Source organism: Pyxicephalus adspersus, chromosome 5 (assembly GCF_032062135.1).
Source record: "Pyxicephalus adspersus chromosome 5, UCB_Pads_2.0, whole genome shotgun sequence".
Taxonomy (NCBI): domain Eukaryota; kingdom Metazoa; phylum Chordata; class Amphibia; order Anura; family Pyxicephalidae; genus Pyxicephalus; species Pyxicephalus adspersus.
In genome coordinates this window covers 40,436,024-40,461,585 of record NC_092862.1, presented here as the reverse complement: position 1 = coordinate 40,461,585, position 25,562 = coordinate 40,436,024, and the positions used below count along the sequence as shown (strand labels likewise).

The 25,562-nt window shown below is 36.6% G+C and overlaps 1 protein-coding gene across 3 annotated transcripts in view; it reads left to right on the top strand.

The window, feature by feature from the left end:
• The window catches only part of SPIDR (scaffold protein involved in DNA repair), a 207,892-nt gene that overhangs the window by 38,812 nt on the left and 143,518 nt on the right, over positions 1–25,562 (top strand). For 2 of the 3 annotated variants that reach the window (XM_072411239.1, XM_072411238.1), the window contains exons 6-8: positions 8,755–8,987; positions 17,110–17,210; positions 18,748–18,967. In XM_072411239.1, the coding sequence (XP_072267340.1) occupies positions 8,755–8,987; positions 17,110–17,210; positions 18,748–18,967 (554 nt within the window). The remainder of the gene's footprint in view (positions 1–8,754; positions 8,988–17,109; positions 17,211–18,747; positions 18,968–25,562) is intronic. The other variant, XM_072411241.1, reaches the window with a different exon arrangement.

The following is a 25,562-nucleotide window of genomic DNA, read 5'->3' as shown; positions in this document are numbered from 1 at the left end:
AACACTGTCAGACAATTTATACAAACCTTTGTATTTGGTGCGTGTGTTTATACACGCATATAAATATTCAGACCTCCTTCTTTTTAATTTTGTTATGTTGCAACCCGATGTCTAAGTTAGGGAAACAAAGTGAAAACAAAACTTTATACAATTTTGCAAATTTATTAAAACTAATTTATCACATTTACATAGGTATTCAGACCATTTGCCAAAAGACTTGAAATTTAGCTTAGATACTTTCCATTTCTCTTCATTGATAATGAGATGTTTCAGCACCTTGATGGAAGTTCATCTGTGGTAAATTCAATTGATTGGACAAGATTTGGAATCACACACACTTGCCTATAAAAGTCCTCATAGCTGACAATGCATATCAAAGCAGTGTACAACCCAGAATTCTTTTTCAGCCGGGTGGGAAGAATATGTAGGCGGGTGGTGGCCCTGTATTGTGCCCAAACTGAACAATCAAGGGAAAAGAGCCATAGCCACAGAGGTGACCAGGAACTGACAAATTTGGCTCCAAAGATCCTGTGGAGATGGCACTAAGTTTGAGAAGTACAATAATATTTGTAGCCCCACCACCTATCTGGGCTTGATGGCAGTGGCTAGTCTGAAGCATCTCCTCAGTGCAAAACACATGAAATCCTTGAACCCTATCAAACATCTCGAAAATGTGGGAAAAGCCAGGGGAGTGTCTTCGCTGTGGTGGGGTGCGCTGCTTCCTTTCTTCTGGACTTTGTAATATTATCTTCTGTGAAGTGCATGTGTGCATACATGAGGCATGACGTTTTCAGAAGTACACATAAGATCACAGGACAAATCAAAAGACTAATAAAAAAGCTAAACTTTAAGTTTTATTAGAGTTGCCTTTATCTTTGAACCTTCTGATGATTTTGGCATGAGATTTTACCAGATGCTATCATTGCCTCTGCAATTTTTATATTTAATGACTAACTGTTCACTTTCTGCCTTGTATCTTACCCCTTGTTGGGTTTGGCATTTCTTCACCCAACAGTGGTTTCAAAATACGTTTAAAACATCTATATTAAATCCCTTTTTTTGACAATCACTTTTGTTGACTGTATGTACATAATGTAAAATGGGGCACACATTCACAAACCAACTGTGTGCTTCATTTAGTTACATAGTTGGTTAGGTTGAAAAAAGAGAAAGTCCATCAAGTTAAACCACTAGGGAAATAAACATATCCCAGGTATAAAACCCTATAAGACATAGTTGGTCCAGAGGAAGGCAAAAAAAAACCCAGGTACAATTTGCTTCAACAGGGGAAAAAAATTCCTTCCTGATTCCATGAGGCAATTGAATGTTCCCTGGATCAACCATCTCTGTTATCTTTACTTTAAAGCCTTAATACCCAGTTATATTCTGTGCTTCTAGAAATCATCCAGCTTTTTCATAAAGCAGTCTATAGTAGTTGCTGAAACTATTATTTGCCAATGCTTTGTAACAATATATAAAACACTAATATTGGTTTAATATAGAAATAAAGTGCTTTGTTTAGAAAATATTGCATTGGAATACATAGATCAGGTCTGTTTGTCCCCTTTTAGTCAGACAACTTTTGACCTAACTGTGATATTACTGGTAACCGCACAGAAATTCACTTTGACAGCCTTTCTTAACTCCTCAATAAAACCAAAGCACTTGGGTAACCCCTGCTTGTAATTTGGTAGGCTTTACTTTGGCTCCTGTTCTTTTTTGTGTGTGTTCTGCTCTTGAGAATAAACAACAATAGCAATTTAGAGACAGAACATTTTGTCATGAATTTACCCATCAATGTAAGAGAAATATTCTAGTGCCTGTTAATGAAGAGATATGGAGTGTATGTTTCTTTTTACATCTGACTTTAAACAAAACCACCGTTTGGTTTAGGACTTTTTGCTGGGTTTCCATTGTATAATTTTCATTGCAAAGATATTCTTTATCATGCAAAAAAGGTCATTAAAAAATATTTAAATATATTGCATAATATGTATACTTTTTGCTTTACAACCTTTTAACCTTTAGCATGATTTCAGTGTATATTTATGTACTTTACATTTTTGAAACTGGGCCTACTATTCAAAACTTAGCTACCAGAAAATGTCTGCTTTTGGTACACTCACTGGACTAAAAACCATCCTCATTTTTTTTTATGTCACCTCAGTTGGTTTGTGACCACCATTTGTCAGAACTTAGTGCCGGTCACAAGAATTTATTAGCATTAGAAACATTTTTCTAAATTTCCTTAGAAAAAATAGGTGGGCTTTTGCCAAAATGTAAGTAGGGCATACCCTCCTGTCAAAAGGATCCCCTCTAGCAATCTCTCCCATCATCTCATTGCTGCTGCATCTTTCCTCATCTTCAACATCCGTAATTGCCAAGCCCAAGGTGGCAGAACTTGGCCCCAAGACACGCTGTGATTACACATTAAGCTATACATCCAGTATTAGAATTGCTGGCAGGCAGAAAAGAAACTTTTTCAACAACACAAAGCCTAATTGCCAGCAAATTTTTCCACTGAAGAACTTCATTCCTTTTTATGAAAATTACTCTTGCTGTATGTTGTGATTACAGGTATGTGGTATCGCTCTTCTAATTTTTCCTCAGAACAATGCCCTGGGGATAAAGTGGGTGGTCATGTTACACTATGTACTTCAAAACAACTTTCACTTGAAAAAAAAAGGGGGGGGGGGGGGGGGGTAAAAAAGTTAGTCCTATGCAGCAGGAAATTGGTTTAGCACGAGAGTTTGCAAATGTTTTCATAATTCAGTGTTTTATAAAATAAAAATAAAATTTACCAGTGGGCAACACTGGTATCTAAGGTTATATATATATTTTTTTTTTTTCTTGTGTCACACTGTAAAAAGAACATGTAATCCAAACTTTATAAACAGATTAGTATATGAACAATACTTTTCATAATCATGTAATGAGGCATTGTATAGTGCTCTCTGTATTTCAGATCATATTCTGGGATTTTTGTATGCCCATTTAGTACTGGTATGTTCAATACTGTTTACCTAGGTTGGTTATAGCTGTGTTTCTTGAACTTTTTGATGTGGTAGAACCCTTGAAATTTAACCCTGAACACTAGTGTGGTGGTCAGAGGGAAGAATGCCATGCACAGATTTCTCAAGGAACCCCTATCAACCTCTGGAGGAACCCAGGTTAAAAAACACTGCACTCGAGTATATAACAACTGTAAACCAAACCTATATAGAGCCTAGGGCACACAGCATTTAATAATGTAAAATACTCTTAAATGTATCCATGTATACCATTGAGCTCCTTTGTTGCTACATGCCAATAAATTTAAAATGTTTTAAAGGTTAACAAGACCACAAATTATAATTAAATATTAGTGTTTCTCCCATGTTAAACAATATAGATCAAAATCATACAGTACATAAACACAGGCATCTAATAGAAGTGTAGGTAAAATGTCCCAGTTCAACTTGATTGCAATTCAGATTGGCAAAAGTCAATATGCCGTGCGTCATTTCTTGTGCATGCGTTGTATAAATTTCCGAATGAATGTTAGTAAATGTGAAAAATCACACTTTTTAGCAGCTTATGAATAAAACATGCATCAAACATTTAGCAGCCCAACCTTTTAGCCTGCAGTGCTATTTACAGTGAATGAACTAGGGTGTATGACCACAATAGAATATTAAGTATTAATATAATATTAATTAATATATTAATTAGGAGTTCAAAAATAGCTTTATATTGTAAATGTGTTAGATTCCTGTGCAAAATTGTCCGAAAATTTGCAGAGCATAGCATACATAAGGTTCATAAAGATAGTAAACTAAACTCTAAATGGGCTGGTCTCAAAAAAAAAAGTTTTGTGTATACTTTGTGTCCACTAAGCACAATGTAGGTTTGTTTTTATACAGATTCTCATTAGTTGGTAGGTCATAGTGCTCAGATAGTGGACTTTGTCTCTTCTGTCAAATTCTGACTACCTAATTATTTTATTTCCCTGGGACTTCAAGAGGAAGTAAACCCAAAAATGCATTTACATTTACCTTCAATCCCGCAAAGGAGTCGATCCGTCCGGAGGGTTCTTCCATCGGGTCTCGCATTGTCCCGACATCCTTTTTTGAGCGGGCGCGCTAGGTGCCGGCATCTCTCTGTTCTTCTGGGTTCTTCTTCCTACGTCGCCTGATAAAGGCGCAATATCAGGTGATGTAGGAGCAGCCAAGAGCCTCCTGGGATGTATGACCGAGGGTGTTGCAATTAAAAAAAACAAAAAAAAAAAAAAAAACACAAACAGAATTTTTACCTTACATAAAAAGGTTGTCTACCCTTTTATGTAAAGTGAAAATTCTGACTTTAGGTACACTTAAAGTAGTACTTAAAGTGTTTTGTAATATATCACGACTGTATAAAGAAGAAAAGAGAACAAGGAATGCAGTAATAAATCTTAACTGCAAATTTTGTACCTAATAGGTGCAAAATCCAACACCACAGGATTGATTGATTATGACTATGACTATGACATATAGTATTCAAAACATGTCCCAAAGCAGGTCATGTAATAATGTATAGATTAACAGAAAAAGTGATGTCCTTGGTTCACTGTGTCTTACTCTAAGCTATGCAGTATCTGTGGAAAAAAAAAGCAATAAAACACATATCGACACAGGGTGGGGATTACTACATTTTTTTTTTACGCGTGCTTGATAAATGTAAAATAAACACTTAACTTGAATGAGCTGTTCTAGCCATTTAAACAAAGCTGATAAGCCGGGAAATTCCGAACTACATACTATGTGCTTAACTTATTCACTGTTGAAGGTTCATCTACTCATAGGGCACTGTACTAGGTAACTAACTACAATAGAAACCTTTGGCATAAAGCACTAATGAACTAGCACATGATTGTGTAGTATAACAGTAAATGCAGTACATTTTATCTTTGAATCGAAAATTGTACTTTTCACCTGAAATACAGCCGCAAATAGAAACTGATATATAGCATTGAATATTGTCTGTAAATAAAAGGACTTTAATCATATATTATTAGTATTACAAGGGTCCTGGATGGACCCTTTTACCATGTGGAACAGGTCTAAAACAGAGATCTACTGTTAAAATAATAACTTATATTGACTAAAGAATATGGTGCACATCCTTTTTTATCTTCTGTTTTTTGTGGGCAGTCCATTCTCCTTTTGTCCAAAAAAAAAAGCTATTAACATTTTTTTTTATTAATAATATTATAATCATCATTATTAACCACTCGAGCGATAACCCCGACCTTGGTTGGGGTTTAAAATAATTACAATTATTGATAACCCCGAACTTTTCTCACTGTATGAAAATACAGTGAGAAAAGTTCGGGTTTATCGATCACTTACCCGGTCCCGCTGCGATCATCTAGCGTCGTGTTCCAGCGTCGGGTGCCCTCTCCGGAAGGAAGAAGCCGGCCGGCGGAGAAGAAGAAGCCGGCTGGCTTCTTCTCCCTCCGTAGCGTGTACGTCGGCGCGTACGATGACATCGGCGCGTGTGCGGGAAATTCATATTGAAACTCATTCAAACACATTTTGTATTGGATTGAATACAAACTCCTGTATCCAATCCAATACAAAATAATTCAAAATAAATACAAAGTATGTAATTGGTAAATTCAAACTCTCATTTTGTATTGGATTGGATACAGGAGTTTGTATTCAATCCAATACAAAATGAGAGTTTGATTTTTGTTCTCATTTTGTATTGGGTTGAATACAAAGTTCTGTATCCAATCCAATACAAAATAATAGAAAAACAGTGTAACGCTTTTGGAACAGAAATCTAGACATCAGTGTAACGCCCAGGTGGGTAATAAAGCAGCACTAATCCCTTGTTACTCACCTGTGCCTGTTAACACTCAGGGTGTCGTTTTCTTCTTTCATTTTTTTGGTCTATCTTTGGCCGTCTTGATTGGCTGGGCTGGGCTGGGATGATGTAACTCCTGTGTGCACGCAGGAGTTCATCCATTCCTGGCATGCGCAGAGGATTTGTGAATGCCGGGTATGATGGCTACCAAAGCTGATGCTGCACATGCGCATCTCGGTGTTTTGCCAGAAACCTGGAGCAATCAGGCAGGTAGGAGGGTTTATTGCAGAAAGGACATCACCTCTTCCTTTCTTACAATTATGGCCTGCCATGGATTCCTCATAGTTAAAAGCCTAATTAATTGTTTAAGCAATGTGGACATTTCAGAGGAACTTTCATTTGAGGTTCAGATTGTTCCTGAATTTCCTGTCTCCGAGTCACCTACCCCAACAACACTTTAAACGTATCGAGTTCCTTTAGTGGTTGCTAGGGGTTCTTTGAACAATAAGTAAATTGTGTTACCACCTGTCAGTTACCACTGACACCACTTATTTTTTTGGGTATCTGTAGGGGCGACATTCTTCCAACTGGCCAGCAGTGTAAGGGGCATTCATCCGAATAACCACCAGGTAAATGTACCATAAATTAGGCATACCAAGTATTGGCAGGTGTTCCCTGAGACCTCAAATTTTTTTTTAGGGGTTCACCATATCAAAAAGGTTGATAAAGTCTGGAAGAACCTTCCTATACTAACCGTTACTAATAAAAATTGCCAAGAAAAAGATGCAGTTTCATTCTTTGGGCAGTTTCCCCATCATAGAATCCTGTAGAGGATTTTGCACACAATTTTGTGTATTCCAGTATTGAGGATCAGCTGCTAAAAACACCCTACATTTTGTTCTCCTATTGTGATTCAGATACTGGTACCTTGTCAGTACAGTGGATATGTATGCAGGTACATTCTTCTTTATGCAGCCAGATATTCTATTTAGTATGAGGCCGTTTTGGGAATTGGGTGGTTGTTGCTATGTAAAGAGCAGTGGTTTTGGGAATATCTCCTAATGTGTTTTCTCAATATTTTGTAAAGAAAAGGCATGATTTTCTTTTGTAATCTTTCCTAAAACTTCCAGCCCTGGGTTTTTGGTAACCACCAGTGGGACCTGAATTATTCTACATAAACATTTTCTCATCTAGTGACAATATATGAGTTATTTATTTGGAACTTTGTGAAAAATGTTACATCCTCGGTTACCTCACAGGCCGAAAATAGCAGTGACTAGAAAAATATATACTGTTACTCTGTAACAATGTTGGTTTTGTTTTTCCTTTTACCATAAATGGGGAAAGTATCCTACATTTTCAAAATGCTACCATCTGTTATGTGGCAGTGGTTTTCTATAGATGAATGCAGTGAATGTGTCTCCACTTCAGTCATAGCTGTGTCTCAGAATCTTTACATTCTCCCCTTGGATTTTCTGTGGAAATGAAGTATAACATTCCTGTATGCTGACAATAAATATATAAAAACAGTAAATGTAAAATAAATTTCAACATAAGCTTAAATAAAGAATACATTTAACTAGATGTAAAATAGTCAGAGGCCAGAGCTGCAGAAAGTGAGGCTTTTTCCTGGAATAAATGTAAAATGTGCTGATATCAACAAATGGCTTTCCCCAAAATATATGGATCAGCTTGTTCTGTAATATACCTTGTGATTTGCTCATAAGCAGACATATGGATACTGCTATTGTACTTTGTTTCTGTCCTCAGTAAACTTATGGTAGTAAGTTAAGGTAGACTTGCTCTAACAAAAAGTTTCAATTAAAGGTGACCACACAGCAGTAAGCTTTTTCATAGATTTGATCTAGTAACATTGCCTAACAACTTTGTAGTATGAAGAAATAGCTAAACAATCTAACCATTTATTACATTTTATCCTGGCAGAAGGGCCGGTTTAAATGGCATGTGTGGCCAGCTTTATGCTACCATTTAAAAACTAGTAAGAAGCTCCCAGGTTGCCATAATTAACATAATCAAATTGTAAATTAACCCTAATGTTTACTTTCTCCTATTTGCTTACATTTGGTCTGCTAAATATACAAATTAAAGTGTTTAATTATAGCAATTCAATAAGTGCAAGAAATACCAGTTGATCCTGTCGCAAGGTTGTCCTGTGTACACTTTCTGTGTTATTTTAGGGAGTTCAGTTTAGCTCTTCCAGTTCTTCTCTTAGGTTACAAATTACAATTTTTATGTTTGTAGAGATGAGGAGAATAGGAAGAAAGTGGAAGTTTCATAAAAGTCAGCTGCCAAGGCCAATAATGCCAATAAACATAGGCCAATAATGTTGGAATAGATGCATGTAGATAGGAAATGTCTAAGAGGCTTGAGGAGTTCAGCAACTATTAGATATAAAAATAAACAAATAAAGTGGATATAAACCCTGTTTTAACACCTAACCTTGTTTTCGTATGTAGTCTACTTTGAATGTATATCGTAGTCACAATGATTCAAATCACAAAATGCAGAAAGATCGACATTTTATTCTGCAGCCTCCTGGGAAACCTAAGTCATATATACCTATGGGGTTCTACCCAATCTAATTTTGCACATCCACTGGATTGGGCACATGGTCATTTACAGTTGTGGAATGCCCGCTGATGATGCAGCATCTGATCTCAAACGTGCTCAGGTAAACCATGGAGGTGACATTCAGCATGGTGAACTGAAATCTGTGAGACTGGCAGTCACAGATACGGATTGCCCATCCACACTGTCACCTGTCACCATATAATTATCATACTGGTATTAGTTCCGAGAAATGTAATGTAGCTTGTGATGTCACTGAACCTTGTATGTGATTCAGTGCCTATTCTTCTGTTAAAGCAGTCATAAGATTTGATGTGCATGTCTTTTGTTTTCTAGGCTTTAAATATTGTGGAATATTTGTCTGATGAACCAGAAGACGAAAACCGTTCACCAGCTGAAGGGCTAGATGTTCCAGTGAACATCCAGGAAAACCTCCATCCTTCTGGGGCGAAAACTGTTAGTGACTGGGTAAAAACAGCACAAATTCTGCTCCAGACTCCAGAGAAGAGATTAGACAAGTCATTCAAAACGCCAGATGATTCTGCTAAGAAGAAAAAGCGTTTTCTCAGGTTGGTATTGCCAGCTACAGAGATTTTTACAAAATTAAAGTAAAACAGGAAAACATTTTCAGTACAAATTGTCATGTACTTTCCAACTGTGTTATGTCTGGCCGTAATTGGAAAGAGATCAGACCCAGGACCAGGTGTCATAATTACTTCACCACCACTAAATGGTAATGTTGCTTAAAGGACCCGTCTTTTTTAAAAACTAACAAACAACTACCCCTTACTATTTATCTCTCCTGAAGGGAGCTGTTTACCTACCATGTTTCTTGCAATCCTGAAGTCCTTCACTGCACAGGAGCAAGATTGAGTGACATGCTTCTGCAAAATGTTATATAAAAAATTGCCAATCTCACTACGCATGTGTGAGTATCCTCTACTGCAAGCTTCCTATTCTGTATTTACAACCACGGTGTTAGATACAGCAGGGAAGGGGGTCTGCTAAGGTTTTACTTTTTGGAGAAAAATATTATGTTTACAGCTGCTGAATAGGCTTAGTAGAAATACTTTGCTAAAATTATGGTATTTTCCTGTGGAATTAAACTTTTAGTGATCAGTGTTACTGGGGAAGGTGGTGATGACATTTTAACATTTGTTACTAGGACAAGCGATAAGGCTAAATCTTTCAATAGGAACTCTAGTGACAACTATCTTGCATGGGGATTCCCCTCACTATGTGGAGGTAAATGTAATCAAAAATGCACAGACAGTCATAATAGAGTTTTTTTTATTTTTTTTTTTTGCTATCCCTACTATGAGAAAACTGGTTTGTGTAGCCTTTGTCCTGTGGCAAGATTTCCCTACAGTTCCTGTCTTGGAGATAGGAAAAAGAAGTGAGGGGAAATCTCCGCAAAATTAGAGTATTTTGCTTCTTTCACAGTTAAGACCAGAGGATTTGTCCTCTTACCTCCTTTTCTGACCCAATTTCTGCCATAGTGACAGTCATCCGCAGGACAAATAGGAGTGACAGCTTGCAATAAAACTTTACAATTCTAACCATTTCCCATGCAAACCCTTTTGGGCAGGGTCCTTTCCTCCTGTGTCATTGTTTGTATCTGCCAGTCATTTTTAACCCCTATTTATTGTACAGCACAGCAAAATATGTTGGTGCTATATAAAAACAGTTATTAATAATAATAATAATAATAATAATAATAATAATAATAGTAATATCCAAAAACCAGTCAAAACTGTTTGCAAAAAAACACTACTCTGAATTTGGCCTAACTCCCCCTTCCAACGGTTTCTGTTTAAAAGCAGGTTCATGCTAGCACCTCTTTTCTCTATGGAAGATCTAAAATTTTAGCATTGCCCACTGTTGTCTTCATTGTCTCTGTAGAACAGCAGTATATACAGTTCTTGAAGTCTTTTAGTCAACATGCATCTTGTATTTATTGCTTGCTAACAGGACAGTTTATTATAAATTTATTGAGTGAAATTCTTTGGAAGGAACAAAATGTTTTTGTTTTAGGTGTTTTGATTTGTTTTGGTAACCTTTTATATATTTTCATTTTTGCATTTGGAGATCAGTTACATTCCTTTGCTTTCTCCGTTGCAGTTGACTTTTGGCAGACGAGGCTCTTTGAATCATATGCCTAAGTTTCTAAACACATTAGCCAACAAGAGGTGCTGACCATCTTTACTCCTAGTTGTCGATTAGTTTCTGATTTGAGTTGCTGGCTCAACATGTGTTTAGATTAGGCAACATTCTGGATATATTAACTGAATGCTAAATATAATTTAAAAGCTACGGGGGACAGGCATAGGGAGGGTAAAATCACATTTTGTCAAATTCCCTGTTAGATATTTCAAAAAACTCATTAAATGTGAAATATTTAAGGTAGAAGGTATGTTGTCAGTATTGTAAGATTTTTTTTTCTCTAAAATATAAATGGTCACATTTTAAATGATGATTCACATATAGATTTACTCATTCAGAATTTAATGATGTGCAGTGATAACCTCTGGTAAAGAAGAGCCCCACATCTTTCACCAGAGCCATTGCAATAAATAAGTAAATGCACAATCAAAGATAGTTACCTAATTCTGTGTATTTTCTTGCTAGGAGAAGAAAAAAATGCCTTATAGAAAGTTTTATGACAACTTGGTCATAAAAAAGTTTTTGTTGACTAAAAAAAAAATTGAATGGACGGACATTTATTTCTAAACTTCGTACTGTATCTAAGGTGTGCAATGCAGAGTAAAACTCATTAAACTTTCCAACACAACATAAATCCCTATCTATATGACCTTGTAAAGCTGCGCAGTTTAGGAAATCTTTGCAGTTTTGTTCTCTGTAATGTTATTTTTAAATTAAAGGAAGAGACAGAGACTCATGTTCTCCCTGTAATCACAGTGCCATGTAGATCAGCGTTTACCAAACCTGTTCTCAGATCCTACCAATCAGGTACGTTTTGTGGAAAATCATGCATGTGGTTAATTTACATTGCCTAGATGCTATTTACTCCACCTTTGTACATGTGAGGTTTCCTGCAAAGCATGCAGTATTGGTGGGACTTGTGGAATGGTTCTGGAAATACAGATGCCATTGATGGTGGAAAGGAGTTGCTAGAAATATGATAGCCCTAGTAAGTAAATTGTGCTGTGTCATGTTGTTCCTTATAGTAGAAGTGGTTTTAGAGCGGACTGGGTAAATTGATCAAGAGCCTATTTAATTTATTAAACTGCACATCCAAGCGGCAATTCAAGTACCAAAAATATATATTTAACTACCTTCAAGAAGAACTTTAACTTTTGATCAGGAGTCTAATGTACAACTCTTTACATAGAAAATTAGACAGTGCAGCAAACTATTGCCAACAATAACAGTAATTTACAGAGCACAGTAAAAAAAAAAAAGATTGAAATTTTTTGAGCTTTGTGACATGGCTTGTTATTAAAAAAGTCTTTAAAAGATAGGTATATTGCAGTCATAAAGGGATGAACATGGTCAGCCACATTGCTAAAGGCTTTTAACAATACTTGATTGCTACTAGAGTGCTGACATTTTTTGAGTGAGCAATTGAACATTTCTGTTTATTTTTGACAATGAAGCAATACATTTTCTAATAAGCCCAATGTATGTGGTAGGTGGGTTTTAGAGACCACCACTAGAGCTGGCTTGCCATGTCTGTTAATCTACCCTGCTGGTTTTCTGGATGCCTTCATGACTAATGATACTCTTTTTACTTTGTCCAATCTCTGTCTTTTGTACTGTTCCTTTTCAGAACTCAGTATTAATGAGGTGCGACCAAGTCTTCACCTACAACTCATAATACTTCTGGCAGCTCTCATTCTCATTTTTATATTCAAATGGATTTTTTGGATGCAGCTTCTTTGTTGTTTTGGACAAATCACTTGTACTTTTGTACTATTTTTTTTATCCCTGCTAATCCCATCTGTGCCTATCTGCAATTTATTAGAAAAATACAGTTAAGTTAATGCAAAATGCATGGCGGAGCATGTCAATATATACTGAAATATTATCAGTGCACTAAAGTAGCTTATGTATCTAAAAGTTTTATCACTGGAATCTGCTTGTTAAATCATCCAACAAATGTCTTTTTATTACACACACCTTATTTGTGTGCAATGTGGGGTTTTAAGGTATTGGAACAAATTTTAAGTGTTATAAGATATGACATTAACGCGTTCCATAGTTGCCAACAACCTTTGGGTTTGAGGACAAAGAGGTGGAGCCTCAAAAGGATTAAGATACTTGAATTTTATTGAAAAACATGTTTCTATTTATTTGTTTTTCAAACAAACTATGTCTATTGGTAATGCACCTCCAGGATTGTAAGCTCTTCGGGGCAGGGTCATCTCCTTCTCCTGTGTCACTGTCTGTATCTGTCTGTCATTTGCAACCCCTATTTAACGTACAGCGCTGCGTAATATGTTGGCGCTATAAAAATCCTGTTTATTATTAATATTAATAATAATATTGAAGCCATATATTACACTTGTTAAAATGGATATCTAAAAGTCTTTCTACTGTAAGCTTATTATCAGTTCTTTGCATTATTATCAGTCAGAGCATTGCATCCACTCAGTATTTTTTCTTTTTTTTGGGAGTTCAGCATCTTGGCATTCATCATACTAAAGACAGCAAGACACTATGCTCATGTTGCCTGTAATTTGACCTCATTCTCTGTGTAGACTTTTTAAAAAAAAAATAATGATGTAACTGTAAAATATTTTGTTTAATGCAGGAGTGCACAACAGGTTAGTAGTAATCTACCTATTGATCATGGCCATGTTCTGGATAGACTGCTACACCACTCTGCCACCATCTCATTGTCTTGCCTGCTGCTTCACATATCAGATCATAGCAATAATAGGCAATGCAGAGACAGGTGCAATTCTAGGCTCCTCTTTGGTTCTAATGTGTCATATGACAAAGCTTAGCCAAGATCTTGGAGGACTTCCTGCACAATGCTAGGTTTCGCTGTATTTGAGGTCTGTGTGTAAAACGGGAGATTTGTTCTGTGGCCAGCTTAGGGGGGTAGATGTTTGTGCTGAATGGTGATTTATATTTTAATATAGTTGTGGGATGTTAGTTTTTCCTGACTGTCTTTTGTTTTCTACTAACTTATGTTCTTCAAGTTATGTACCACTGACCCTTGCACTCTGTGTTACTGATTTCTGGCCCTTGTACTCTGCATTACTTTTTTATGGGACTTTGCAAAGTCATGTTCTTGGGGGTAGGTGGAGTATGTAGTATTATGGTCGTCTTTAATCATCTTGATGTTGGTCAGGAAGACCTCCAGTTTTCCTGGATTGCCTTTCCAATTGTTAAAATATTCTAGAATTCATCTTTTTAAAGCAGACTTTCCTTTAAAAATGCTCCTTTGCCAGCTAGAGTACATTATTACAGGACAAGTGTTGTCAATACAAAAATACTATACTACAAAAATGTTTGTCTGTAAAATAAAGATTATATATCTAAACAGAGAATATTAGAGATCGATAGATTCTATTTCTTTAGCTCTGTATTTCAGTTTCCTGTTTGCTTTGTGCCCACCTGCTTTATATGAATGTACCTTACGGAAACACAGCTGTAATGGACAATTCAGCTCACCATGTATACTGTAATTAAATTGCTATCGGTATAAATAGCATTAGCAGTGTGAGGCCATTTACGCCCAGTATGTTTTTTTTTAAATGGATTTTCAAGAAAGTTCTAATACATATGTAGAAAATGTTTGTGTAGCTTGCGACCTTGTGCAACCCTCTAGTTACCTAAAGCTATGAATAAATTAAACATATAAGTTCAAGAACACTTTAAGTTCTCAGACAGATTTATTTTTGTTACAAAGTACAATGTAATTAAAGCTGAACTTCAGGCATACATAAAAGACACAAATGAATGTACCCCTGTATATATAATTAAAGGTCCTCCCAGACTGAGCCCAGACACATACACACCTCTCTCGAACAAAATGCTGCCACAAAAACCCCCCAAAACCCTACCTATGTTCTTTTTAGACTCTCCTAAATGTGAGGTCACTTGATGTTTCAGTCTTACGCTTTTTCTGTGAGGAGATTTGTCCAGTGTGAATTGTATACTTCATATTGGCTGTCTGGTGCACAGGTGAGGACAGAGACTGGAGTGATGAATGTAAGGGGACTTACACAATTCAGAAGGATGAAAGTAATATTTATCTAGTGTTAGCATCTGCTTCCTGGACTTAGATGCTGGCTAAAAGATAGATGACAGTCATGTAAATGCCGGTGCCTGTGCATTAATTGGCTGTGCTTAAAGATGTTTTACACAGATCAATCTCTACTGCAGCCTTTCACTTTGTGACTTGTAACAAAATTGCAATGTTGCAACCTGGTCACTGGCGTAGACGAGAATAAAACTGATTCTTCCTACCTGCAGCAGACTGATTACATCATCTTAGCTTGGACATAATAAGTTATTAGACACACAAGAAGGTGTCAGATACAGGTAAGTCTATAAATATTTGGACAGAGACAACGGTTCTCTAATTTTGGTTCTGTACGTTACCACAATTAATTTTAAATGAAACAACTCACTCAGATGCAGTTGAACTGCAGACTTTCAGCTTTAATTCATTGGGTTGAACAAAAAGATTGCATAAAAATGTGAGGAACTAAAACCTTTTTTTTTACACAATCACTTCATTTCAGGGGTTAAAAAGTAATTAGACAAATTAAAAAGCTAAAAATAAAATGTTCATTTCTAATACTTGGCTAAAAACTCTTTGCTGGCAATGACAGCCTGTAGTCTTGACCTCATGGACATCACCAGATGCTGGGTTTCCTCCTTTTTAATGCTCTGCCAGGCCTTTACTGCAGCGGCTTTCAGTTGCTGTTTGTTTGTGGGCCTTTCTGTCCGCAGTTTAGTCTTCAACAAGTGAAATGCGATAAACACTAGTGTCCCAGTGCCACTGGCAGCCATGAACGCCCAAGCCATCACACTGCCTCCGCCATGTTTTACAGATGATGTGGTATGCTTTGGATCATGAGCTGTTCCACGCCTTCTGTCCAAAGAATGTTTTTCCAGAACTTTTTTAGATTTTTTTTTAGCAAAGTCCAATCTAGCCTTTCTATTCTTGAGGCTTATAAGTGGCTTGCACCTTGCAGTGCACCCTCTGTATTTACTTTCATGCAGTCTTTTCTTTATGGTAGACTTGGATATCGATACGCCTATCCCCTGGAGGGTGTTGTTCACTTGGTTGGCTGTTGTGAAGAGGTTTCTCTTCACCATGGAAATGATTCTGCGATCATCCACCACTGTTGTCTTCCGTGGACGTCCAGGTCTTTTGGTGTTGCTGAGTTCATCAGTGCTTTGTTTCTTTCTCATGATGTACCAAACTGTAGATTTTGCCACTCCTAATATTGTAGCAATTTCTCGGATGGGTTTTTTCTGTTTTTGCATCTTAAGGATGGCTTGTTTCACCTGCATTGAGAGCTCCTTTGACCGCATGTTGTCTGTTCTCAGCAAAATCTTCTACATACAAGAACCCATCCTCAAATCAACTCCAGGCCTTTTATCTACTTAATTGATAATGACATAACAAAGGAATTGCCCACACCAGCCCATGAAATAGCCTTTGAGTCATTGTCCAATTGCTTTTGAGCCGCTGAAATGAAGTGATTGAAGTGATTAAAAAAAGGCTTTAGTTACTCACATTTTTCTGCAATCTTTTTGTTCAACCCACTGAATTAAAGCTGAAAGTCTGCTACAACTACAACATGTTGTTTCATTTAAAATTAATTGTGGTAATGTACAGAACCAATATTAGAAAAAAGTTGTCTCTGTCCAAATAATTATGGACCTAACTGTTTTGTTGTGATTGAGAATCTGCTGCTCTGCAAATCTTTACATTGCTGACCACCAGATTGGTACATCAGTGATCTCATTGACTTCTACCAGTTGGACCTCACGTAATGGCCAGGTAGATATATATATTTATTTCAAAATTTAAAAAAAAATGTTCACAAATGTCAAACATTTACATAAAGCGGAACTTTCATTAGAATAAAAAATGGCCTTCTTTTACTTCCACAAAGCCCTTGATCCCTCCACACTTGGCTTCTGATCAGCCACATGCTGTCCAGGATTTTTCCTTTGTTTGGATCCAGAGGAACCACTGGGCACCACCATTTTCTTCCTTCATCTTCCAGCCTCTGCCTTCGTCACCTGATCTCACACTGCACAGGTGTGAGATCAGGTGGTGTATCCTGTAAATGTAAAATAAAATAAATCTCATTGCACGTGTGTGAGATCGGCACTATTTATTTATTCCTGGAAAAGTTCCTTCTGCCCATGCCTGAGATTGGGCAGGCTCAGGAGTAGCAGCCTTAAGCCACCAGGTGTTAGGTCTGCTCTAAGATAATTTTACAATTACTACACAATTACTACTACAGTTTATTCTGGAGTTGGGATTCAGTTGGCATTTAAATGATACATTTCTATTACAAAACCAATTTTGCATTTTATTAGGTCTAAAAATGTTCTTAACTGAGCTTAATGTTTGAACAATTCAAGAAAGTTACATTTTTTCTGATGTTTCCTTGAGGAGAGCATAAAGTAAATCTGTGTCCTGTATTTTGTTCTTTGGCATAATGAAATTCTCACTCTTGGCTAACTCTGTAGGGGAGGCCTAGCAGAAAGGCTCAGTCGGCTGCAGAATAGAGAAAGATCAGCTATTACGTTTTGGAGGCATCAGTCTGGATCTGACTGCAAAATACCTTTAGGTAAGATTTATATGTAAATGTGCACTCTATGCTGAAGACTTAAGTTAAAGGTTAGTCAGAGACTGATCTGTTCAATTTTTCTGATATGTTCGTTGTCACCCTTCAAGTCCAAGTCGAGTCCTAAGTCGTTGACACCAAGTCCCATGTCAAGTCTAAAGTCACCAATAAATCTTCCAAGTCGAGTCAGAAGTCAAGTCACTTCATTTATCCCCATTTGTCCCCATATGGAAACAGAACTCTGATCCTGTTCTTGAGCACAGGATCACATTCTAAGTCCACGGATTTCTCCTCTGACAGCTGGAGGGGAAAGGGAGGAAGGCATTGAGGCTTCTGTAACACAACCCCCCCCCCCCCCCCCCCCCTTTAGCTGTCAGGAGAAAACCTAGAATGCAAGAAAGGCAGGGAGGAAGGCTGTGTTATAGAAGATTCGCTGCCTTCTTCCCTTCCCTCTTTAGCTGTCGCTGGCTGGGGAAAACCCCCCCAAGTTGAGTTGCAAGTTGTTCATTAGGCGACTTAAGTCGGACTTGAGTCCAAGTCGCGCAGCTCGAGTTCCGACCTCTGACAGTTTCTGGGGGTACCTCAAACATGGGAATGGTGCCTAATTTGGCCGTGCTCATTATTTATTATGGCCTCCCAGTATAATTTCATAAACATTGTTAGTTACTGCAAATAGAGAACTAGCTCCTTTTTGAATTAGGATAAATATGGAAATTTTATTTTATATTGTTACAATAAGGGTACAAACAATTCATTACCACATCACCATAATAAAAACAAAAAATGGGTCTCACATTATCGGTTTAGTTAACTGTTATTTTAAAAAGTTGCTAAATAAATACTCCAGTAATTAGATTTCTAAAATGTCTGTGTTTCTGGTCAAGAAGGGAGATCACAAAACGTATACTAAGTTGCAGTATAATAGCATGTTCCATTTTTCTTTTAATTTACTTAGTTCTTTATTCATTCCCTGGGTTGTTCCCATTTATGTTCTTTATTATATTATTTTCCTCTTGTGGATAAAGAATTTATTTAAAAAAATATGATGTTCTAGTTTAGTGTTTTTTAACCAGGGTTCTGTGAACCCTAGGGTTTCTCCAGAGGTTGCTAGGGCTTCTTTGAACAATGAGTAGTTTGTGCCTCTCAAGTCAGTTTAACCTAATCTTATTGGTTATCTGTAAGGGTGACATTCTTCCCACTAACCACCACCACACTAACAAAAAGTTATTTCAAGGGTTCCCTTATGTTAAAAAGGCCTATAGCTCTTTGCCTTTGCTTTGAGTCACTAGCTTTTTGCTTCCATATCCAAAGTCAACTAGAATTATTATGTGGGCCTGTGTTTTAAAACAAGTAGATTCTTCTTCAAATTGATTTTGATTTACAGAAATGCTTGTTTCACAACATGCTAGATGCAAAATGAATAAATAATATGGGGTTCTGTCTCGGTCCTTTGTACCATTTAAAACCCTGGGCTCTAGAATGTTTTTTTTTTTTTTTTTGTTCCTTGTTTGATAGTCCCCCCTCTTTTTTTTCTTTGAAGGAGGTAAATCAGAGACACTTATTCTAAAGCTGATTGATATTCACGAAGAGTGTGCAGTATGGATTGCAACCTGTCAACCATTACCTGACCTACAGAACATAGATAACCTTGACATAAATCAGTGCAAAGATGGAGCAAATCTAAAGGTTCTGTTCTCTCCACAAACCGCAAAACAGCTTATGCCTAGGCCTAATGATATCATCTCTATCTATCCGCCATGGTGAGTGAACAACACACTTCTGTTGCTGTGACATTTTATATTATATTGCATTTTGTACGCTTGGCAATAAGAGAACACAATATGCTCAATATGTTGCTTTCAACGTCTTTCACAAAAGAACCTCATTCCTTCTTAGAAGTTAATAATTTTTAAGCCTGATTTCCTTCATAGCGTATGGCTTTATCAGCCCTGGGGCATAGGGAATTACAAAGCTGGTTTTTCAATTAATTTAAAATGTTTTCGGACATTAATAATGTGGTTACATTATTTACTTTGTATAAGGTTGGAAAGTATTTAAAACCTCTGTCAGGTTTGTCTCTGTCTGGTTTTTTTTTTTTTTTTACCAAGGAGACTATATACAGAGAAAAGTACAGTAGAACTGCACTAAAGGAGAAACAACTTAATTATATGTTGGTTCATGCATAAATAACTAAAGTCCTTCTCTTAATTCCTATTAATTTCTTCATACGTAAGCTAGTCAGGAAAGAAAATATCTTTATTTAAATAATGATATATATCTGGTTCTGGAAGTCTTCCTTATTTTGAACTTATATTGTTTTTGTTTTAGAAAACTTTTCAATGATTCCTAATTCCCCCTTTAGATTTTAAAAAAAGAACCTTTGAAACATTTCCACATTAATAAACTTGGTCATGCTAAAAACAAAAAAAAAAAAAAAGAATACAGTTGAGTGGAGCTCAGAGCAGCATATCTTCCAATAGTTCACAGCTTTCCGTAAACAAGTCTCCCTTCTGATGATCCTTTGTATTTGTTTGTGTTCTCTTCTCAGAGAAAATAAAGCACAATAGGGCTTTGTTTTAATTTAATATGAGAACGCATTAAAATTACATTTTGTGCCATAATAAAAAAAATTCAATAGTTGATTTCTGTATTTTTATGACTTGAGTTTGTCCCGGCCTGAGTCTAATGCAATCCTTTTGTTCTGGCACTTAAGCAGTAATAAATTAGTATGTCCCTTAAATGTCAAGTATGCATTTGGCTAAAGCATCAGAAGACAGTGAAGAGGATGCATTGGTGAGAGGAAAAAGAGAAGACATTTAACATCTGCTAGAAGCATTCCTTTATTTTTATTTCAAATTTGTTAAATCTGGTTAGTACTTTAAATGTTGGTTAGTACTATAAATGTTAGTATTATAAATTACTACAAATGTTCATCGGTAGTTTTCCCTGTAAAATATTCTAGTAAAGTCTTTCATTTACCTAAAATCTATTCTTTTTACTGCCAACAATGAGGGTCGCATGTATTTCAGTCCAGCTTACACTTCTGATTTTGTATTTACTAGCAAAAGTGTGGCCTTTCTCCTATGATCAAGGTAAAGAGGAATATTAACAAAACTGTAGACATGTTTTGGTGAGTAAGGGTCACCTCTGGAAGGTGTCAGGGAGGTCAGGGAATAAGCTGTGAGTTGGGTTTGTTGACATGTGGGAGGAATAATGTCAGTGGGAAACATGGTCAGGGGATGAAAGTGTTCATGTGTTAGAACAAGTAATGTTGTAGAACAGTGGTCAGGCCACTGAGAAGAACTAGAGAGTGCAGCAGGGTTGATACATAGACATCCAACACTCTCAGAAGTCATGTGAAAGGGTTGTTCTATAAAAGTGTAAAGATTGGTATAAAGATTTTTAAATTATTAAAGTGTAGTATTTACTGCAGTTACCAGAGGTCTCTCAATGACTGCATATATTGCATTGTACTCTAGACTCAACACGCAACTCCCTAATGTCTTTTCTGGCATTTAGTTCTGCACTCATCATTAATCCAGAGCCACTCAGGACTGAGCACATACTGGTTCTTTCAGAATCCTTGTACTGAACTTTAATTTAAGGATAGATTTCAGCTTTTTTTGAAGAGATATCTAACATTCATAGGCCAAGACTTCAAGCTATTTTTTAAAAATCTCTCGGCAGCTTCGCTTCTCCTGCCTTCCCTTCCAGAGAAACTGCCCTGTCATTACATTAGAATGTTTACCATAGAGATTAGATGCAAAATAAACGTCATTAGAATTAGGAAAAGCTTTAATATTGGCAAAGCATAACTAATTTCACTATGAATTGATCCAAGGTTGTGAAAGAAATCCAATCTCTTGAATATAGCAGTCATTTTCTGATTGAGTAGATTGTGCTGTTGCCAATTCTGCAGTGATATAGCCAAATCTGGGTAATGTTAATGCAAGTATTGACATGTTACTTGTCTGACTGATCAGGTTTGGTTGAATTGGCTCCATCTTTCAAGAAGGACCAATTACTGACGCAATTTGGATCTTTCATGTTAATTTATCAGGGTGTGGTCCGTATGTCTTGATAAAGAAGCACACCTCTTTACAAACTACCTCAACTTTGGCAGTTCTTAGCTGACTTGCCCCGTTTTTTTTATTGGCTACATACAATGATATTTCAACAAGCTTTTAATTGCAAAATTAATGCAACAGATCAGCACAGCCTACCTACAGAATCCCTGCCATACAGATTTAAATCTGTAAATTGTTGGAGGCATGTTGTCACAATCCATTAATTAGTTTTTGCATTTGAAAGTCAGTGGAAAGTGGTTTAAACTATTGAACAATTGCCATGTGTTTTTCCCAGATAAGGGGAATACAAATTAATGAGAATGATTGTCCCTAAAACCATATAGCTAGTACAAATTTTTCTGAACTTCTGATGATCCTTACTATCAATTGTCTAAGCTTTTCATCATTATACTTTTTATTTAATTTGTGGTTGTTTTTTTGTTTTTTTCTTTCAAGCTAGTTATAGCCATATCAAATTTTAGGCAAACTAAGTTTAGTGAATACTTTTAAAATACCTAAACTAAAGACCAATGCTTGCAAACAGAAAACTGCATATGTGTTCAAGGCATTGAAAGTCACTCCAAAGCTTGTGTGGAGAAAGCAAACTTTTTTGTAAGTTGAGGCACACCAAACTTTACAGGTTATCCTGCCTGGTTAAGAAAAATTGGTTATACACTGGCAAAACACCCCTCCCCCCAAAAAAAACAAAAACGAAAAAAAAAAACAGATTATTCTAGCTAGATACCCTTCAGACTACCAGCGTGCTTTAGTTTTCTTTTTCTTTTTTTTCATTACCCCTTTTATCCCCCCTCCAATCAACTTTAAATAAAGTTATACTGTCTTTATGTCTGTTTCACCTGACAGTTTCTAGCCTTCTTCCACTCTCTATCAGAGACCATGACTTTTCAGTCATGGGTGTTTAAATTGCATCTATTTAGTCTACAGTTAAGGTGATAAACCTTGTCTTATTAAATCATATAGAGCTCTGCAACTTCAACATAGTTGTGGTGGTTTGTTAGATTTCTGATTTCAAAGATGCTTGTTATGTTTGCATAAAACACTTTGGCTATAGCATTAGGCTGCGGACCCTACATCTAAGCTACTTTAGGATATAGGGATGTGCCTCCTCTAGTCGCCTTTGAAGTGTCATCACCAAGGATATCACTTTTGCCATGGGCATCCTTTTCCTTTAGCAGAAGAAATGCATGCATGTTGCCATGCACGTCCATGGTTTAGGTCACCAACCTCCTGATCTATGTCTTTCCATGTAATGGGATTTTCTCAGTCCTCTGTTCTGAATACTTTTGTTTGAGGTTGCCCCTCAGTACAGCAACTGGTGTTGTTCCTGGTATATACATGGTTATCTTGCCGTTTAGAACTCCTAAAGCTGAGGGTTATATATCTTAGTATGAACCTACGTCCTTAGATTCCTCCTGGTCTTTGAAATCTTTAAATTAACATTACATTTGTTTCTGCGTTATTTCATAATTTCTTTTCAAGGTCATACAGATCCCTCCAAAAAGGGGTACACACTGCACTGGACTTATTAAGCTTAGGAAATGTTTCCTTTCCCACCAAGGCTGCTTTGGTGTTTCACTGATGCAGTCATCATATCGTTGAAGGTTTGAGGGGTACATGTCACTCCCCTTTGTATTTAGGTTTATGCTGTTTGTGCTGCTTGCTACCAACTGAGTGTACCCTGACACTTTGTAGAGCTTTGAGTGGATTAAAGCCATAATTTTAGGTTTTTATTTTACGTGGTAGCTAGTCTCAGTTTTGTAAGGCTTTTAAATGTGTGGGTTGACTGATTCTGAGGACTTTTCCTTACTTTGCTCTAAGAGCCTGGTGCAGGTAAAAAGTGCCAACAGAACACTAAACATGTGGGCTCCTTTGGTTGGGAAACTCATTAGAATATACCTGTTAGTCAGGAACCTACCTCAGTATAGTTCAGGAAGCTCAGAGTTGAGGTTCTAACCTGGTGTCTTGTCCTGTGTATGGTTTACCACTGCCAAAACCGGTTATACCAGACCAAAAAAAAACGTATACCAGGTGGCTTTCATTACCATAGTGAAACCATGCTGTAATGCTGACTAGTATGAACCATTTCTTTATATCTCATCAGACACATTCTTAATTTCATGTCTCTGTGTTGTCACACATATACTGTATATATCAGCTCTGGTCTGAACTGCATGTGATTTTACCCATGGTTTTTTATGTACTGTATCTAAATGTACACTGCCCTTACTGAATAATCTACATCTAGACCCAACTATTTTAGGCATTGATTTGTTTTGTGTGATCATCTTTCTCCTTTATATTTGAGCTCTAAAAGGAATGCTTTGAGGTTTTGGCTGGTAATTGTATGTTTATGTTGCAGCTAATAATTTTGTAACAATTTTCCATGTGTTTTGCATAAGACATCTCTGTTTTATAGCAATGTTTCTTATCTTGGAATGTTTAGCCCATTTATTTAAAATAAGAAAAGCAAAACATTAAACATTTGTTTTAATGCAGCTAAACGTTCCAAACCGCACTCTCTATACATTATAAGACAAATTGATATATGCACACGGTTAAACTTCATAGTATAAAGGGGAGCACTCTATTAGTAATATTTGGCTAGCATGGTGGCTCAGACGTTAGCACTCGGGCCTTTGCAGTGCTAGGTCCCAGGTTTGAATCTTGGCCAAGACACTATCTGCATGGAGTTTGCAGGTTCTCACTGTGTTTGTGCGGATTTTCTTCTGGGACTCCAGTTTCCTCCCACATTCAAAAAACATGTACTTAGGTTAACATACATAAAGACATTAACATTTTTACTGAGGTAGTGACAGCTAGTGACATGATTATAGACTTTGTAAAGTGTTGCGTAATATGTAGGCGCTAAATAAATACTGTGTAATAATAATATTAAACACCTGCTATTGTGTGGTACATCAGATAATTATTCTAGCCCAACTTCAGATATTTCATACAGCTGTCCATATTGGCTGAAAACTAGGCTTTGTTTATTTAGAAATTAACTGAGGTCCTAATTTGCTGGATTGCAATTAGTATTTTGGTGTTATACATGGTTGTTGGTGAAATTAATGTAGACTGTGAATATCTATTGATATTGGTTGCAGTCTACCATTAAGAATACTTGCATGGAAGTTCGCCATTTCTGACTGTTCCTTCGAAAAATTGTAGTTTTGTCATGCTGATCAAGTTACTACCTTGGAGCAAGTATGAAAAGTACAGGTTTTGAGCTGGAGCTGGCTTTTCCGACTTCCATCTTTCAATTTAAAGTGGAATTAAACCCTGGGGATACTCGCCTATTTCCAATTTGTTGCGGGGCCACCATCTTCTCCCTTCTTCTTGTCCACATTCCGCTCTTTGGCCATCTTGACAAGGCCGAGATGATGTAACTCCTTTGTGTCTACAAGGGAAGCCAGGATCACTGGGTATATCTGACAACAAATTTTGAGCTGCCCATGCACACAGTCTTTATAAAAGTTGTACATTTTTTTCTTAGTACACAGGACAGTTTATTCGATTATATTAAATATTCTAAATGTGAATTGTGCTTGGAACTATTTCCAAAAAATAGTTACAAAATAGAAAATAATGACATACAGAACATTTTTGGCTCTTGCTATAAAATAAGGATGGGAAAAAACAGAATAGCTTTATTCTTGTTGGCAATAATGTTATGTTGGAGAAGCCCCAGAAATTGGTGTAGCCCAAGTTCCAACAAAATACATTGTTTCTACTTTTCTACGTTTCAAGCATACTGTATTTGTGGACTTGGGGCGGTCTTTTATCACCTTTAGGTAAATGATAGTCCACCTGCTGTGAAAAAATTGTTAAAGCTACTGAGTCCATGAAACCTGTCTGGGTGTTGGGATGTTGAATCCTAATTCCAGCCCTGCTATGAGAACCAATTTGCAATGGACCCATACTCGTTGTGACTATATTTATGGTCCATATAGTTGTTATATATTTTTTTGTTTTAAAAAATTCATTTTTACATTATATAAAAGGGTTAGCCACCCTTTTATATAATTTTAACCATTTGGTGATAGGTCCACTTGAGGTTTATACCTCTATATATCTCAATGATGAATGGTGGCTATATAGGTATATGAAACAAAATGCAGAGGTAGGACCCTGAAATGTGTTTGTTTGGTACCTCAGTCTACTGCAACTGCTTAGCTCTGCTGGCTTTTCGTCTCTTTCTTTTGTGTACATCAGGTGAGGTTACAATCTGAAAAATTGGCTGTGCATAGTTTTGCATAAAATAATG